The sequence below is a fragment of the Ips typographus genome, linkage group LG1 (assembly GCF_016097725.1).
Source record: "Ips typographus isolate SLU linkage group LG1, UJ_Ityp_2.0, whole genome shotgun sequence".
NCBI lineage: Eukaryota > Metazoa > Arthropoda > Insecta > Coleoptera > Curculionidae > Ips > Ips typographus.
This window is the reverse complement of record NC_138422.1, coordinates 20603193-20622470: the sequence shown is the minus strand read 5'-3', so window position 1 is coordinate 20622470 and position 19278 is coordinate 20603193. Positions and strand designations below refer to the sequence as shown.

Genomic DNA, 19278 nt, shown 5'->3' with positions numbered 1-19278 from the left:
TGGTCTCTGATCTTGCAGGTAAGTTGACATCTTCTTCCAACGTAACTTTCCTCACACGCATATCTTGTTCGGGTGTCATCATAACAATCTCGTCTTGTCCAGTCTTGATCAGTCTATTCTCCAAATCCAGCTGGAACTTGTGTTGCTCCATAAGATCTAAGCCCATTAAGACGTCATCAGTTATGTTGGCCACAAAAACGGTATGGTTGAAGACATGCCGCCCAAGCTTCACTTCCGCTTCATGGATTCCCAGAACAGGCATTGACTCACCAGCGGCAGTTTCCAATATAAACTTTGTACCAGTGTCGCTAATCCTGCAGTGTTTCACTATGTCCGGCCTTACGATAGTATGACAAGAACCGGTATCAACAACCATTTGGCAATCCCGGCCGCAAATCTTACCGGTCACTATTAAGCTGGTGTTTTCGTGCTGAAGACGGGCTACTTTAATTATGGTTGGTGTGGCTTGACAGTGTTGCGTAGCCAGCTTTTGCCCCGGAAAACTGGCTACTCTTCGTTTTCCTGGTTCTGCATTCTTCTAGGTTTGCGGCACTGCGATTGAATGTGCCCCTTTTCTCCACAGTTCCAGCATTCCAATGACCGAGTAAACGTGGTGGTTTGAGCGTTTCGGTTGTTCTGACTTCTTCTATTTAACACTCCCATTAGTTCTTTTCGAAATGTCTCCAGCTGACGACTCAAGTCTGACTGAGTTGTGTGATCTGAATTGGAATATCGGTTTCTCGGTTCCGGTGTAAGGCTTCTGACTTGACGCACTCGAGTATGTCCTCGTGATACTTGCTTGACCGCTTCAAACTCCAAAGCGTAGGCAAGAGCATCATGCAATGTTTGGCACCTCGCTAATCGTATTGCTTGCTCTGTGTCACAATCTTTAAGACCTCGTACAAAAGCCCGTACTGCCATTCGCTCTCTAATGTCGTGAGAGGCCGTTGGATAGGCCAGACAAACTAATCGAGCAATGTCGGCTTCATACTGTTGAAGTGTTTCCGTGCTTCTTTGGGTCCTACTAGACAACTGAGCTTCGTATACTTGTTCTAGGTGCTTATTTCCAAATCTCATCTCCAAATGTTGGATTAAGTCGTCGTAGTTTTTGTACTGGCTCTCGTCCAAAGTCTGCAAAACCTCCAGTGCTTCTTCTCGAAGTGACAAAACCAAGGCAGTGGCTTTGTCACTTGATGTCCAATTGTTGGCCTCTGCGGCAGCATCAAACTGTTTTTTGTAAACCTGCCATGAGGTCTTACCGTCGAAAACTGGTGGCTTAATATTTGAGCAGACACTAGAACTGGCGACTACGGTTGGCTTTGAAGACTTTTCCTGTAGTTTGTCAAACTCCTCTCGCAAGGTCTGAACGGTCTCCTCCACACCGCTTATCCTCTCATTCACCTTTTCTTCCAAAATTTCCATCCTGTTGTCCATTTCTCCTTTTATTTCATTTATTACTCGGTCTAATTTTTCATCTTGTCGTTGAAACTGGTCTTTAATTTGGTCTTGGCTTGCTTTGAACTGCTCTTGACTTATCTGGCTTGCTTTTAACTCCTCGAACTGCTCTTGACTTATTTGGCTTGCTTTCATTTCTTCGAACTTCTGGTCTTGGCTCGCTTTCATTTCTTCGAACTGTTGGTCTTGGCTCGCTTTCATTTCCTCCAACTTTTGGTCCTGACTTGCTTTCATTGCTTGAATCATCTCCATAAGTTGTTTCATTCCTTCATCCATTTTGGCACTTTGTTGTCGTGTACTCACAGGCATTCAACACACCTTCTGCTTTTGTCGGTTTATTCTGTCTTCCTCTGGAACCCTTCTTCGATTCTCCAATCCCACTTCTGACACCAAATGTACCGTCGTGCTCCTTAATGACACACTTTTTGTACAACACTGTATATTGTTTACAAACAATAAACTGACACTGACACTTAACCTCGCTATCTGACAACTTCAACTTCACTACAACCATCAATTCAACAACTAACTAACCAGGCCTGGTTCAGCTGCTTATATAGGCTTCCATGGTTTCTAGAAAGTTCCCAAATATTCATGAAATTGACTATCTCTCTCACACTCATTAAGCTATAACATAAATCTCTCTCTATATAAGCAACGGAGCCAGGATTTTCTAGAACACAGACAAAAGAATGTAGAACGTAAACAAAGCAACGTAACATACAGGGGTAACAACAAATAACTAAAGAAATCCTAACTAATAATAAAAAGTTCGCTTCGCAACAATAGTATTCAGTTTAAACATTTATTTTTAGAGCATCTAATAGAAAAAAATCTGTTCCACCACTTAATTTCAAGAGATGGAGAAAAAAGTAATATATAATATATGGTTATTTTCAAATTGCCAGTTAGATATGTACTTTTTTGAATGGGTTTTTTTTAGTACACCCTCTTGTGGATATTACCCAAAATTGAAAATATTTTTTTCTGATTTTTTGTACCTCTTTGTTTAACAATTTTTTTTGCTACTGCTCTAGAATAAACCCTTCAGTCAAAAAAGCTGGGAACCACTTTTATTTGGACACCCTGTACAAAATCCTCTGTAGGAATCCCATAAAGTTGGAAACTTCATAAATATTTATGAATAACAACCAATCCACTTTACTATTTTGCTATTAGCCTTTTTGTCCACACAAATTGCCTAGATTGCTCTAATTCACTCATGTTTATGACCTTTCTTGTTCTAAGTTAAAAAAAAATCTGTACCTAATACCTGTTTGTAACAGTTCAATGAATCATAATTATACAACTAGGTAACACAAGTAAACTGCTTAGGGAAAAGATTGATACAGAAAAATTTTTGGCTATTTTTAAAGGCTTATATGAATTCCTCAGCCAAATTTAATAAACAAAAAAAAAAGGTTTTGAAAGGCCATTCCTTCTAGTATGAAGACTGTTATTCTGATTTCTTCACAGATATCAAAGGTAAAGAAAAAACTTCTTAAATTTTAACCCAGTAGTGCATCTAATAACTGAGATAATTTTAGAACATTCTTGCTTATGCCATTTCATGGGCTTGGTTGATATCTCTGAACATGTTTGGGGGTTTTTCGGTTTTTGGTCTACAAAAGGAATTAAGGGGTATTTTGAAAAAGACACAATTATTTATAGGACACACAGCAACAGCCTATGTCCCTAGTTTCATTTTAAATAAAATTTTGAATATGATTTTTTTATTAAAATTATTCTCAGTATTCCTGCAGTACAGGGTAACGTATATGAATGTGTAAACTTTGGGTAGTTATATTATTGTCTTATAACCCCATTAATTTTTTCCCATTTTGCACTAAAACACTAAAGGAAATTTGTATTAACCTCCCTCATACCTCAAACATTTGGTGTTGATTTATCTCCTTAAAATTAGTTGTGGTATTCTCGAAATACAGAGTAATTTATAAAAATCTACGTCGTTTTCGAAAACACCCCATTTCTTATGTAGAACAATTTGAATTGAAAAACTCTGAAACATGACCCGAAATATTAACCAAACCCCTTACATAAAACAAAAAAAAGTTCTACAACTATCAAATGCACTGGGTGCAGAAATTTGCATCACGTTTTTCTTTACCCTGTATATTGATGTAAATTCACTGCAAGTCAAAATGAATTCCTCTCTAATTCTACAATTCACATTCAGGTCTCTCATTCAAATTCGGCTAAGACAATTTGAAGATAATAATAATAATAATAATAATAATACTTTATTCATGTTAAGCACCAGATGGTTTACATACGTCAAGGATACAAAGTAGCAATCACTAACATAGATAAGTAATTGCAAATATGATGCTAAAAAAATTCCTAAAATAAGTGCTAAAATATAGTTTAAAACAAAGCTTGATCAGTAATATTTAGATTTGTTAAAATGGACAATTAGACAATTACATCCAAAAAACAAAAGACTTGACAATGAATTTAGAACTAATATACTACAATCACATACACGTATCACTATACTAAGCTATTACTATTCAAAAAGTCATCAAGACTATAGAAGGGGTTTCGAAGCAAATAATCCCGAAGTCGGTTCTCGAACCGGGTTACGGGAAGCAGCCTATAACTGTGTGGAAGTTTATTATAAAATTTTTGTGCCCAGTAATTTGGACCTATTCTTGTTCTCTCTAACCTATGAAAAGGTATCACTAGGTCACCTCCGAAACGAGTCTCCCAGCGGTGCACATCGATATGCATTGTGGAATGGTTGAAGTTATTTTTCAGATGCATTAAATTTTGAAATATATAAACACAAGGGAACGTCATTATACCGAGAGCTGTGAATTTCTCCCTACAGTCATCCCTGTAGCCCAAACCCGAGACCACCCTGATTGCCCTACGCTGAAGAGCGAAAACACGTCGCCTACCCGCGGAGTGACCCCAGATTACACACAGTACAGATACAGTGTGTCCCAAATTGGTTCTACATGTATTGCGTCTTTAACCGTAAGAGCTACAGAGTCGGTTAAATGGGGAAAGTTTTAGAGAATTTTATGTAAAACTTATTTCCGGTTTCCAAATTAAATTATCTTTCTCCGTTTTCCGGAAAATTGGGAAAACGTCAGAGGCTACATTTTAAACACTCTTTAACAAAGCCAAAGAGAGTTTTGAAACTAAGACATTATTAAGGCACTTTTTTACGTAAAACACGATGATGTAATTAGAAAAAACCTATAGTCATTGGTTTCCGAGATATGGATGATAACTTTGTAAGCCATCTTGAAGGCGGCCATATAAATTCAATTATGTTAAAAAAAATATTTTTTTTAAATACAATTTTGATATTATTTAACCAAAAATTTTACTATCTAGTGGGACACCCTGTATTTAATAATTTCATTATCTTTAAGTGGGCTTTCACACCAAAGTAGCATGTCATGCCAGGAAGCAGGAAACATGCTACTTATTTTAAAATATATGTAAATTATTGTTCGCATTCCTACCGGAGTAGCAACATGCAACGCTATTCCGGTATGAAACCGACCATTAATTTATATGGGTTTTAAAATAAGTAGCATGCTTTCTACTTCCAGGCAGCATGTCGCACGTGGCATGCTACTTTGGTGTACTAAAAGTAATGGTATTTTGAAGCTTACAGCAAACTTTCTGAGATTGTTCAATTTTAAGAAGAACTTTTAAATTAGTTTTCTGAATGAGATGATAGCTTTATTTGTTAAACACTACTGAATAAAAGCAATAAGCCATATCTATTCTAGAACTTCTTATAAGAAGCATTTGTTTTCCATCAGTTTGGTCGGGTTTTCGACTGTGTAAAAAGAACAAAGTTTGTGTCACACTTATAGGCGTATCATCAGGTTGCGCCAATTCAAATAACATGTGACTGGTGTATTTTTTTATCAAAAACTGTATTTTTTTATTTCAGGAAAGGTAATGGGGAAAAGTGTTCTTACACCAATGATGGCAAAATAATTGCGGGCGTAAATGAAAACAGTTTGTATGCAGTATTTGTCAACTACATAGAAATTTACAATAACAGTGTATTTGATTTACTGGATGAATCGTCTGGCAAATCTCTCCAGAATAAAATTTTGCGCGAAGATTGCCGCAAAAATATGTATGTAAATGGAGTTGTTGAAGTAGAGGTAAGTGTAAATCAATGTGGTAAATTGTAATTAATGAAACTAGTAAGTAAATTAATTGTGAAGTACTATGTAAAGTAAGTTAATAGAATTGCGAGATTACCAAAACTCGGTATGCAACTTTGTCATACCAATATTTATCACTCTGACTATAAAAATACTCATACCACACTAGTAATGTAACAATCTAGCAACCGTTTGTTACCGTTAAACTTTTCTCAAGACTTTCTTTTAGGTAAAATCTGCGGAAGAAGCTTTTGAAGTGTTCCAATCCGGACAAAATCGTAAACGTGTAGCTTCAACCGTGTTAAACGCGGGATCGAGTAGAAGTCACTCAATATTTAATATAAGAGTAGTGCAACTGGAACAAGCGGCAACAAATAGTGATGGAACTGCTACTATTCCTGCTGATAATCTTATTAAAGTGGGACAATTAAGTTTAGTGGATCTTGCTGGATCTGAAAGAACTAATCGGTTAGTACTATTTCACTGTTATCATACTGAGTTTCAAATCAATTTTGTTTTGTGCAGTACAAATAACACGGGTATGCGATTGAAAGAAGCCAGCAGTATTAACAATTCACTAATGACATTGAGAACCTGTTTGGAGATTTTAAGAGAAAATCAAACTTCAAAAAGCAACAGATTAGTTCCCTATCGTGACAGCCGACTGACATTCTTGTTTAAACGATTCTTTGAAGGAGATGGAACAGTTAATATGATAGTTTGTATTAATCCCTCTGTTGACGATTTTGAAGAAAACATTCAGGTAAGTTTCTAAATCAATATTAAACTAATAATAAAAAAATCAATTGCTATTGTACTATATTAACATTTATATTAGTTTTTGTTGTAAACTTTTGGACTGATGAAGCCATTAAGCAGAAACATGTGTCATGGAATTGGGGTTATTATTTTTGATCCTTTGATTCACTATTTTTTTATAGCGAATCAACCTTTAAGCCGCTTTTCTTTTTAACGTGTGTGTCACAAATTTCTTGTTTTATTTATCAATTTAAATATTCTTTATTGTTAATTCTTATTTCTTAATCCTCAACGAGTTAAAACCGTGTTATTTGGTGGTGTTTACACAAGTTCTTGCTCCGTAATTTGTAATTTTACTTGTTGATGCACAAAACCTTGAACGTTCCCAACTTTTAACTTTTTAAGAATTAAGCAATAAGAATAAAGAAAATATTTCTTTGCGGATGCGTTCATTTGACGTTTTGACTATCTTGACGCGCTCCATAGTGGGCGATTGTGGCAATCTAACTGGACATAATGTTGGAATTTCCTTTCTGGCTTTGAAATTGATCAGTAATATTAATTATAAATATTACTGATTATTTTCTTTTTTAAGTTTTTTTTTTCATGTCTGATCATTTATACTTAAGATTTAACTACCTTTGTTGAGGATACAAAACCATAACAAGCTTTTAGATTGTTCTAAACGCTTTTGGAAGCTTCTAAGCTGGTTCAGAAGCATTTGGAAGCTTCTACACTGCTGGAAGCTTTTGGAGTTTCTATAGTAATTTGGAAAATCGTTTTAGACTACTTCAGGAGCATTTAGAAGGTTTTAGGTTAGTTTAAAGAGCATATTGAAGGGTCTGAACTGCTTCGAGGCATTTGGAAATATTCTAGAAAGACTTCTAGGAAGACGGTTCTTGAAATTCTTGGAAGCGCTTAAACTGCTCTAGTTTAAACGCTTTCAAATCTTTTGAAAACGTCTCTAGACTAATTGAGCATTTGGAAGCTTTTAGACTGTTCTGAAAGCTTTTGCAAGCTTCTAGGCACTGATTTGGAAGCTTTTGGAGTTTCTACAGTGTTTTGGAAGCTGGACTACTAGCAGCATTTAGGTTTTAGGACAGTTCAAAGAGCATATTATTGCAGGTTCTGAACTTCTTTAGAGGCATTTGTTCTATAAATTGTTCAAAAAATACTCTACAAACATTTGGAAGCTTTTAGATTGTTTTGAAATTTTTTGAGAACTTCTGGACTACTTGAAGAGCATTTGAAAGCTTTTAGACACTGCTTTGGAAGCTTTTGGTGTTTCTATAGTGTTTTGGAAGCTTCTGAATTCTTTTTCAACTACTTCAGGAGCATTTGGAAGATTTTTGGACAGTTTAAAGGGCATATTGAAGGTTTTGGAGTGCTTTAGAGGTATTTGGAAACTTAGGCGGTTCTAGAAATTGTTCAAAAAAGCCTCTAGAAACATTTGGAAGCTTTTAGAATGTTTTGAAAATTTTTGAGAGCTTCTGGACTACTTGAAGAGCATTTGGAAGCTTTTAGACACTGTTTTGGAAGCTTCTGAATTCTTTTTAAACTACTTCAGGAGCATTTGGAAGATTTTTAGACACTTTAAAGGGCATATTGAAGGGGCTGGACTGCTTTAGAGGTATATTGAAACTTAGATAGTTCTAGAAATTGATGAAAGCTCCTGTGCTGTTTCAGGAGCATTTGAAAGCTTTTAGACACTGTTTTGGAAGCTTTTGGTGTTTCTATATTGTTTTAGGAGCTTCTGAATTTGTTTTCGGCTACTTCAGGAGCATTTAAAAGGTTTTAGGACAGTTTAAAGAACTTATTGAAGGTTCTGAACTGCTTTAGAGGAAATCTTAGATGGTTCTAGAAATTGTTGGAAGCTTTTAAACTGCTCTAGAATTATATGGAATCTTTTAGACTGTTTCGATATCTTTTGAAAGCTTCTAAACTAGTTGAAGGGCATTTGGAAGCTTTTAGACTTAAATAGAATATAACATTTCTGTAAATCACTTTTAACATTTTTTTAGGTGATAAAATCAATTTTTTTCTTCTACTTTTAGTTTTTTAAGGCAAGAGCCCATTAGAAAACAGCTATCTACCTATTTCAAACAAATTTGGACCACAATGACACCTTCTACATCTTGTTTTTGTTTGAATTAAAGCTTTTGAAGATGGTTTTTGTAGTAATCTGTAGATGTACCAAAAACTGCATGATGTCTTAATTTGTTTAGTTAAAAAAAAAACAAATGGGGCTTCCAGTTCTTATGGCAAAAGCTATTGATGACTGATAATTATTGAAAGCAAATTTGGACCAATGTGACTTGTTTTTCTTTTGAATTATATTTTGGTTGTAAGGAAAAATAATGTTCCGGAGACATTACAGTGCCTACAATAATGCAACAGGCGTGCTAACGGAGCATTATATTTATTATACTGTTTGTAATTTTGCAAAAGAAGTTTGCACCGCCCACTCTTCTCCAGTCATCTCAGATCGGAACACATATGCCACTTTTTTTCTATTACCGTTATTTCTGTACCCCGTAAAACCATCGAAAATGCAGCACGCTGTACAGGAAAACCTAATGATTGTTGTGACGTCCTTGAGTGTTTTTTTTTCTTTATATTTATGTGGTTTGACGCTGGTAGATTATTAATACATTTTTCAGGTTCTGAAATTTGCGGAAATGTCTCAGGACGTAAAAATAACTAAGGCCGAAATCAATAAATATACACCTCTCAAGAAAACCATAACCAAAAACAAGGAAAATCAAACACCGGCTAAACAAAGACCACCATCTAGTTTTACTTTACTTCCACCGATTCCAATGATTAAACTGAATTTAGATAGCATGGATGAATGTCGTTTAGCCATTGATAAAGTTATAAATGTGCTAAAGTTGCGTAGCGCCAAAGGTAAAAATCTGAATCGCGAAATTGACGATCGACAGAAAGAATTGAGGAAGAAGCTGGTAAACTTAAATCAACACTGTGTACTTAGTACTGCCGAAATGAGAAGTTTAAAAACGGTGATTAACAAGGTACACAACTTAATTGTGACAATTATTTTATTTTATTGCTATTTACCTTGCTGATTTAAGGAGAAACAAAAGTCGCAGAATTTGAACTTGAAAATAACGGATCTTGAGGTGGCTAATCAGGACTTAAACACTAAAAATGAAGAACTGCTGGAAACTATTGGTACTTTTAAAAATACTATTAATGAAAAAGACCTGAAAATCAACCAGTACGTGTTAGAGAGACAACGATGTAAACAACAGTTGGGTAAGTCAATTTTACATTTTTTAAAACTGTAAAAAGCAGTAATTAATTATAAATAAATGTTTTTTTTCAGCTCTGCACAACGAAAAAGCTACCCAAGAACTTGATGCCAAGCTTCGACGGCAGCGCGATCATCTCAACGCTGCCATGAAAGCCAAAGATCAAAAACTAAAGCTAGTAAAAGGAATTTTAGATAGCGAACTCCCACCCATTGAGTTAGATCACTTCGATTTAAAACCAGAGAGCACGGTAAACACAGTTGCTTCGCATATGACAGCAACTCCCAAAAATGCGGCCCACATGTACCGAAGGAATATGCATGCAACGTCGGCACCGCGATCTAGAAGATCTCGATCGGCGGGTAAGTTTTTATAAACTTAAAATTGGTTTTTATAATAAATTACGAATGTCTATCTAAGAGTCGGTACTTTCACCGGCGAATAAATTTATTCTGAAAATAATTGCTATAGAAATGACCAAACCTAGCGTCTTCTAAATTTACGGTTTCTATAGAAACTATCTTTGGAATAAAATTATTCTCAGGTGAAAGTACCGGTCCTAAAGTGTCTGCAAATAGAGGCTTCCAAGCTTCTTGTATTTTTCGGAATAAGTAGTTTGATATTCCCACCAATACTGTTCTCGCGGAGTGAGTTTACCCGTGCGTCACGAAGTCTACGTCATTTATAATCATATGAATCAAATCAAGTTTTCGTCAACCAACCTGTTCATATTATAGAAAAGGGCGTGTCTAAAGCTTCGTCACTTTTAAAATTTTGCGTGTATTGTCAGTCAGAAAGTAGAGATCTTTGGCTGCAAATTTGCACTAAAATAACCTTATACCAAAGCAAATCAAATATCTTGGAAATAACCATTTTTATTTATGGGAAGTCTCTTTTTGGATCATAGAATTCCGTCTAAATTTGAAACCTAATTTATTTTGAAGTAGAAGTCCATTGTCTCTCAGTGGAGGTGTAAGAATACAGGGTGCGGAATGACACACAGTCTTCTCCACTATTTTATATATAATCACCAATATGTAGTATTTCTTTAACTTTAAGCTCTTGATTTAGGTTCTGGATGGTTACATGTTTCTCTAAAATAAATACAACAAATTAAAAATTCAATAAGACATTCTGAAGGATGCGGTAGTATCTCGTATCTCATTTTCAGGTTGCAATCCACTTATTTTATTTTAACCCCGCTGGAAAACATTTTAGACGCTTATTTTATTTTTTCTATGGCTTTATTATTAATATGTTTGAAGAAATTTTTATGAAAAATCTATAATACAACCCAAAAATCTCAGTCTCTGGAAAAAATGAAATGTTAATAGATGTTTCTTACAAAAGTAGATATATTTTACTATTATTAACATACTATCGTTGTACATATCATATAATGTATTTCGAACATCTATTTTAATGCTTTCAGATAAATCAGTGGTCTTGGCCCGTCGATAACGTCTCGATTTACGTTTTCTAGGTGAGGAAATCATAAGATTAGTTGCTTGCTTTTTCCGAATCGAATAAACAGTTTTGCGGGAAATTTTTAAAGCAGCTGCAACCTTCTAGTATCAAAAAAAAAATACATCAGTCAGAATATGTAAGGTCTTAAAATTTCTTATTTTCTTCCTGAACAGACGATAAAGGTCTCCAAAGGTCCTCCATTGGTTTTTTCCAATTCAAAATATTCACAAAGATTAAGAATTAACTGCTGGGCTTGTCTGTGGAGAATTTTTCCAGTCATTTTCTAAAAAAATACTGTAATAGTAAGTAATTCCGAATTTACGAAAAACCAAATGGCTAAATAAAAACCATAATAGACACTCCCACTTTTTTTTCAAAACAGGTTAGTAATTGTGCCAATTTTGGTTAGATCGTGACAGCCGCCATAAAAAAAATAAAAATATTAATAATATTATTATGAAATTACTTACAGAATGTTAAAAGCGTAGAAACAATAGCTCTTAAAAGAACTGTGGTGGTGTGGCAAATAAAAAACTTTATAAATGATTAACAACACAAAGAAACGGAAAAGAATTAATAGTAAACAAATCAAATAAATTTCGATGGTTTTCAAACTGACAAAGACTGAAATAGAAGCGATCAGTAAATGTTTTTTTTTTGGAAGACATTCACTTAGATATTTACCCTTTCTGAAAGTGAACAATAGACAAGGATAAAGTCAATAATGCATGTCTACTTCTAAATCACAGGGAGATGACGCACGGGTAAACTCAGTCCGCGAGAACAGTATATCAGATGGTTTCTACTCAAAACCGTGAAATTTTGGTAAATTCCGTAAAATATTCGAATAATATTGTTATTTGTACATACCTAGGCCGTGAATTACTATTTTTTTGGCCGCGAGTACAACTCAAAATCTTGAAAGCGAAAAAAATATTTCACGGCCGAGGTGTACACAATATTTTTCGTTCAAACGATATCCACTTACTGACTAACTGACTGGGTAATGTTTTTGGCTGGCCTCGGTTTGCCTTTGGTAGGAAACATGTTGCCGGTTGTCTCTTATCTTATTTCATTTTGAAATAAAAATTGCTACCAATTTTCAGGATCAAATATAAACTATTCTTTTATAATCATTGTTTTATTACTTTTGAGTCAAAGTGTTTTAAGTTTGCCTCTTAATCATTGGAAGATATCAATCCTTATTAACTTTAAATTGATGTTTTAAAACAAATATTTGATGTGGTCTGAATTAAGGCAACATTCTTCAACAACCTGAATGACGAACAAAAGAAACTCCTGAAGGCGAACTATGTAACGAATAGCAAGGAATATTCTTTGCTATCATAGAAAACCCTTCTCTATCGTAATATACAGGGTGTTCCAGTTTTAAATGTCAATAATCTTCTATTCGATAGTCCATCAAAAATAAGTTGACATGTTTTATGTCATTTTGCTGAAAAACCCTTCTTAAAACGGCCCATACATTATACAATTAGTTGTACAACAAGTTTTCCAACTCGGGTAGATTCGACCGTCGAAACGATAATTGCATAGTTTGTTGCTGTCGTCCAACAAGTCGTACGACCCGGTTGAATCGTACGGTAGTTTGGCTGGAGAAACATTTATCGTACGACGTCGTTTGATATTCGACAAATCGGACTGATAAAAAGGACATAAACTTAAAAAAGAACTTAAAACTCTCGCAAATATGGAGACTAATTCATTTTGGACTGAATTTATTGATCTCTATCGTGAGCAGGTGTGTTTGTGGGATGTGAAATCCAATGAATATGCCAATAAACATAAACTTTTTACTTCCTTTTCTTTTTCCTAACTTTTCTTTCATCATGAACTAAAGCGACTGCACTATTGCTCTGTGTGCTACAGAAGTTTAAAAAATACTACAAATCTTCAAGACTGATTGATGCTCAGATCGTTTGTGTTTGTGGCCAAAATCACGTGCAACTTGTCGCATCAATTGTATGTTCAATCTATCGTACAACTTGTACAACTAACTAATTATATAATGTATGGACCGTTTAAGGAAGATACAGTCATCCAAAATTTAGTTAAAAAAAATCGATTTTTTGCTATAACTGTCAGACCGTTGGAGCAATTTTCTTTCTTGTCTATTTCTATTTCCTACATCGTTACGGAGTTCGCCTCCTGATATTCAACGATCAAAGCCGATATCAGTCGATTGTCTCTTAACTTTGGTAAGAAATGTCTATCTCTCTCTAATTCACTTTGTCTTTTCAACTGTCTCTTCTTGTTAAATTGCTATTCTTTGGTCTAACAATCACGGTGACGTTTATTGTTACGTTTGCTGGTTGTGCTTTGTTGATGTGACGTTAAATAATAAACTGAGTCCTGTAAGAAACATTTTCAGTTTTTTTCCTATACGCGAAAATGAAATAGGCCAGGAAATAGGGCGACGTTGATTCCTGTACTCCTTTCGAATTAAAAGATGTTACCGTACCAATAGCAGATGTCACTGTTAGTGTTAATTTAGTTTTTCCTGCTATTGACACCGGCCGTAAAAGTGGATTTTACGGCCGCTAAACAGTACGTGAAGTACTAAGTAGTCACGTCCGTTTGAACAAAAAAGTTATTAGACACTTTAAGTGGCAGGAAGACGTAATACGTAATACTCAAGATGACGTACGTATTTAAGGATTTTGTGTTTATGTTAAAATTTAAAATTAACTTTTCATTATACGACTCTGAAAAATAGTTTGGGCGTTTGTTTAAATAAAGATGCCCATAAACTAATTGGAGGTTTATTAAATATTAAAATCACGTAAGAGGTTCTCGATATACCTAAAATAACATCAAACATCACATTTTTCTAAATGTAGTCATCTTTCAAGTGACACAAGACGTATGGAAGTATAAAAATGCCATTGCTAATATTAAAAACGGTTTCAGGGCGTTATGATAATGACCGCCTATAATGCCCTCAGGTTGTTCTGAACACTATAACCTACACCATTTCCAAGGTATTATGTATTCATAAAGTATAGGTAAAACATAAAACCACAAAAACAACAGTTTACTACAGTTCGGCCTACTCTGACAAAGTGACTAACATAAACATTCTTAAACATAAATATCCAGATACAATGACATAGCATTTCCATAAGTTATTCATAAATGAGATCAGTCTTAATAATGTGAAAACAGAACATAAAGGTTTTACATAATACATAACTTGTCATTAGGCTTGCTCATCGTCAAATGATAACAATGTGTATCACTAAAATGCTAATAAGCAATATGCAATATCACAAATAATCAAAAGAAGCATGAATAATAAACAATGAGCTGTTCTACAAAACTATCAATTTGAATTATCAAATTCGGAATTAAAGTCACTGTAAGGTCGCAAGTTGGACGGATCTAAAATAAAAATACTATGATATGATCTGCAAATATCATTCAATCAAGAAGTAGGTTCACTCATTGCTGGTACACTTTGAGTGTAAATCTTTTGTCTCTGTATCTAGTTTTAAAGCTAGAAAATCTACATATCAACATAAATCATAGCTTGGTAATTAACAACATTTTTACTAAGATTACTGACTGATAGTGATTTTCCTGTCTGAGATAGTTTTCTGTGGAAATTTATAGTTACTGGTCTATTTGTATTCAAAACCAATAGTTTCCATCATATTTGCAAGGCAGAAATGGCACTGAAAGTTTTTAAATGTTCTCTAACTCCAATAATTTTTTTTGCAAAATTTCCATTCCTACATAATATATCGGTTTTAGCATACATTAATTTGATCTCTCATTGTGTTCTTCATAACTCATTTGAGTTTTTCCGCCGAAAAGTAACTTTACCGCACTCATTTTATTTTTCAAAAAAAAAAAAACATTTTTACAAACAAATAACTGTATATTTGATTTCTCAATTAAGAATACACTTTTAATCAACTTTGCAAACAGACGCTTTCATTTTAGTAATTTTACTCATTTTCGTTCAATTTAATGAAAAATGATACTCGTAGGAAAAATTTTGTACCTAACACATGCGGAAAGCGTCTTTCCCGCCTTGTAACTATTTCCGTGCTCGTTGCAGCATATTTAGAATAAGCATTTGAGCTGGCTCATTGTAGCGCGCCGTTTTTATAATTGTGATATTTATTTAAATGAAAGTGACAGCAAATGACAAGGTTTTTAATTAGACAGGATGACAAAATCAACAACGTGCCTTTTTGCTAAAATTGTTCTTTTCACATGTTTGATATTCGAGAAATAAAGATGTAACAGGACGACGTTATTCTCAAAAGGTAAAATTTTAACTATACGTCTTAGATTTCGATTAATTCTTTCAATCTGACCATTTGCTCTCGTGACGTTCCGGCCGCAACAAGAATGGGTGAAATATTATTATTTTCCAAAATTACTCTAAATTCCTCAGATTTAAAATTCTATCCGCGATCAGCAATCATTCGACTTGGGCGACGGTAACTATTGAATTAAGAAGTCCAATAAATAATGATTGATAGTCTCTTTAGCGTTTGTCGTACGCCATTACACATGTTGGTGTTTCTTAGTACTAAATTAGTTTAGCTTAATTCTATTTGAACGTCGTGCATAAATCCACCTTTAGACAAGTAAATCATAACACACTAGTGTGTTGTAATCCATACCTGACTATGCTCACTAGTGAGTTATGAATTATAACTTACGTTCATATTTAAAGTAGTATTCTATTTATTTATTACTTTTACAAGCGGAATTCACATTGATATTGAACGTAAAGGAAAACACTAACGATTTACTCGAATTTGAAGTTATTGTCAAATTTGTTGGTTTATTGGAACCAGACATGCCGACGCATTAGAACCTTGTATTTTTTCTACAATTTGTATTTTGTTATGCACCGATTCTCCTAAGTATCCTTTTGCTACGGTCGAGGACTCCCATCCTCTGTGACGTTTCAAAGTAGTCATGTTAGCCCCTGGCATTGGACAAAAGAGTCGCCGAAAACCTTCTCAGGCAGTGACCGATGTAGAACGCTGGGTCCTCCAATGCATTGCAATTTTTGAAGGTATCTTCGACAACGTATTTATTTCTACACACTTTCTGGTACACCTCCCATTTTTGTAAAAAAAAACAAAGCGGCTGGAACTATTATTCTTTGGTTTCAAAGACATGTATTTTTTACACAAATTTATCGGATTGACCAGAAATACTTCTTAAAGTATGGTGAAACTTCTCAAGTTCTTCGTTCGATCTTGGGACGTTTCTGGCAAAATCTGCATCATTGCTTCTTCCGCTTTCTTAAGGAGCAGGAACGTAATTTTCATTGGTTTCCTCCATTTTCTATACATTTTTTTCTTCAAAAAAGTGTCAAAATTGATTTGAACATTTGCTAACCAACACACAAACAAACAACGTTGACCAAATTGTAAAAAAAATAACTGTAAAGTTATTTCTGACATTTATAGGGTACTGAGATGCAAGTAGCTTTGATTTGATTCCAAAGCTTACTAATTATTATCTCATAAAAAAACGATTTCTTTCACTTGTTGGATAAAACATTGTATGCCACTTGTGTGTTAGGTTTCCTAAGTTTAATTTATACAAAATATTCTGACACAGAAAGCGTTGCTCAAGTGCAATGTTTTGATATTTGATATGTGAATCTTCGCTATCCGAAAACTGACAAGTACATTTTGTACGTATACTTTCAAACTTTTAGGTGAAGTGTGGCTGGAACACAACGTTATCAAACCATGCCCGCTTGGTACCGTGATGCAACCTACGATGAAAAAAAGGAAATCGGTTTCAAAATTGGATAAAGCGAGCGACATTACCAATCCCAAACAGAGCAAATATTGCCTTGTAGCACAAGAACCGGACACTGAGGGCGAAATGGAGACTAAATTGTACAAAGCCGATATAGTGCCTACTTGTGGAGGTGGCGCTCAAGTCATATTTAATGACGTCGAAAGATTGAAACAGCAGTCTCCAACTAGAGATTCTTAACTTTGTCTACTTTTTCCAGTCCGTAAGTTATACGATTTTATTTAGTTTTTATTTTAAATACTGGCCAATATTATTGTACTTAAAATATAGCGTCTTTTAAATTAGACTACTATTATGTTCCAGTTATTATTAAAACTGCAGGGTCTAGTTTAACAGAAACGGATAAGAAATACTTTGGGAATGTCATAGATTTGTGTTCAAAATTACGATCAGGAAATTAAACTGACTAGTCTTAACAGAATCTCTCAATACAAACAGTCTTAATCACGTCCATAAACATATGAGTTAGGTTTGAGTAAGTAAATATCTAATTTTGTTTGGATGAAAATTGCGTAACTCTGGCTCACTGAAATTATAATAATTATAATTTAAAAAATTGAATTGTTTTTTTGTCAGAATAATTGCCAGCGCGAGTTATACTCTTTAAAGATTACACGCATTTAGTCTATTCTCCAAATTTCGAATTATTTGTGCTGTCAGATCAGAATTGAATAATTAAATCTTGTGAGCAAATTCTAAAAAACTACTTTAGTCATTAGGCCGCTTTGTTTTTTTATATTACTTTGTGTAACTTTTAACATGTTTTAAGGTTTTTGAAGTTAAAATATTAGCTTCAGTTATTAGAGGAGTTTTTTTTTTATCAAACCTCACTTAATCCCAGAAGTGTAATCCATAATTTCAAAAAAGTTTAGTTTTACAATCAGTGTTGCATAACAAAACTGTTAATCCAAGCCGAGATGCACGTGAACGTAATTGATCAGCTTTTTAGCGTTAATTTACTATTTAGGTTTATTTCCTCGGTGTAACCACAACATACCGCCGTAACAGAAACGCTAACCGTGCTTATTTTCTCAGCGTGTGGTCAGAACGGTGACGTCACTAGTAACTACAGCGGGAAACCAACCTCCAAGTGTAGTTAGCAATCGTGGTTACGTCTGGAATTGTCAAAATGCCGTAAATGACTATAAAAATCAGCTTTTAGGTATCATTTTATCTAGTGTTTGTGAAATTCGGGTATTCGGGGTCAATCTGCGGCACATTGTATTCTTTCGTCTCAAAACCGGCAAAGATCGATTCCGGTGTTCTAGTCTGCATAATTGTTACTTTTGAGCCATTATGCGTCTGTTGGGCTACATTGGACGCTGAATTTGGCTCGTTCGTGGTCAATCTGTGCCAAATTAGATTCTTTCGTCTCAAAACCGGCAAAGATCGATTCCGCTGTTGTTCTAGTCTCCATAATTGTTACTTTTGAGCCATTCTACGTCTGTTGGGACTACATTGGACGCTGAATTTGGCTCGTTCGTGGTCAATCAGTGCCAAATTGTATTCTTTCTTTTGAATACAATTTGGCACAGATTGGTCAAGAAACGCATCGGGGAATGAAACAGATTGGCCACTGAAACGCGCAGGGACACAAGAAAGTCCAAGCACTGCGCAGGTGGAGGTGTTGCAGTTTAAGCAATTTTCAAAAAACCTACAGGCTGGCAATTTCGTTCATTACAGCGCCCAATTGGGCGCCAAACATTGGTCTTTACTACTTATTTTCTTAGTTACCTTTTTAATGCACAATTCCGCAAGCACAACAGAACTCGATAGATGTATTTCAAAAACAATAAACAAAACATGAGGCTTTTCCGCTTTACTTTCAGACAGAGGTATATTCTCAAATGTATGCCAGATATGTGCCCAGTATATGAAAGTATATTCCTAATCCGTGCCTGGCCTATTACTTTGTCCCTTTAGTTCATGTGCCAAGTTTCTCAGGAATCTAAAAATAACATTAATGTAGGCGGAAATTTCAAAATTGCATTTTTTTTTTTGTAATTTCAGTAATTTTTGTAGTTTCTGTTTGGTTTACGCGTTGTAATCTTCTTGTGCTTGAATTAGCTCAACGGCTGAATGAAAATGTAAGGTTTTAAAATAAGACATATTTATAGTTGTGTGCAACATCTGGTGACATCTGTACTCAACTCTATGAGTTAGAAAGTACAGATGGCGTTCCAAAATCTAGGAACAGCACCATTAATGCCGCATCATTCGGTAAACACCGATCTGATTGGTTGAAAATGGTGAGGTTTTGTTTTTTGTTTATCAATCCCAATCCTCGGACCGGTTTCGCCGTATTACGGCTCATCAGAGAGGCTATAGGGCTTGATAACCAAAGA

At 34.7% G+C, this 19278-nt stretch overlaps 1 protein-coding gene and 2 long non-coding RNA genes across 8 annotated transcripts in view; 1 reads left to right on the top strand and 2 right to left on the bottom strand.

Annotated features, from left to right (window-relative positions):
• The window catches only part of LOC145724302 (uncharacterized), a 53971-nt gene extending 41794 nt beyond the window's left edge, over positions 1 to 12177 (bottom strand). Inside the window, exon 1 of the long non-coding RNA XR_014176971.1 lies at positions 12102 to 12177. This is a non-coding gene — a long non-coding RNA (uncharacterized LOC145724302). The remainder of the gene's footprint in view (positions 1 to 12101) is intronic.
• Positions 1 to 17736, top strand: part of LOC145724149 (kinesin-like protein KIF23) — a 48467-nt gene extending 30731 nt beyond the window's left edge. For 2 of the 6 annotated variants that reach the window (XM_081972309.1, XM_081972285.1), the window contains 2 exons: positions 9721 to 10008; positions 16827 to 17736. In XM_081972309.1, coding sequence (XP_081828435.1) covers positions 9721 to 10008; positions 16827 to 17113 — 575 coding nt within the window. In that variant the 3' untranslated portion in view covers positions 17114 to 17736. Of the gene's footprint in view, positions 1 to 5392; positions 5613 to 5844; positions 6084 to 6140; positions 6379 to 9034; positions 9407 to 9466; positions 9651 to 9720; positions 10009 to 16826 lie in introns of all 6 variants that reach the window. The other 4 variants (XR_014176944.1, XM_081972273.1, XM_081972293.1 and 1 more) reach the window with 4 other exon arrangements.
• LOC145724296 (uncharacterized) lies at positions 10983 to 11722 on the bottom strand. The gene is made up of 2 exons (XR_014176969.1): positions 11584 to 11722; positions 10983 to 11396 (listed from the first exon to the last, which is right to left on the bottom strand). It is a non-coding gene; the product is annotated as an uncharacterized LOC145724296 (long non-coding RNA).
• Positions 17737 to 19278: the final 1542 nt, after the last annotated feature.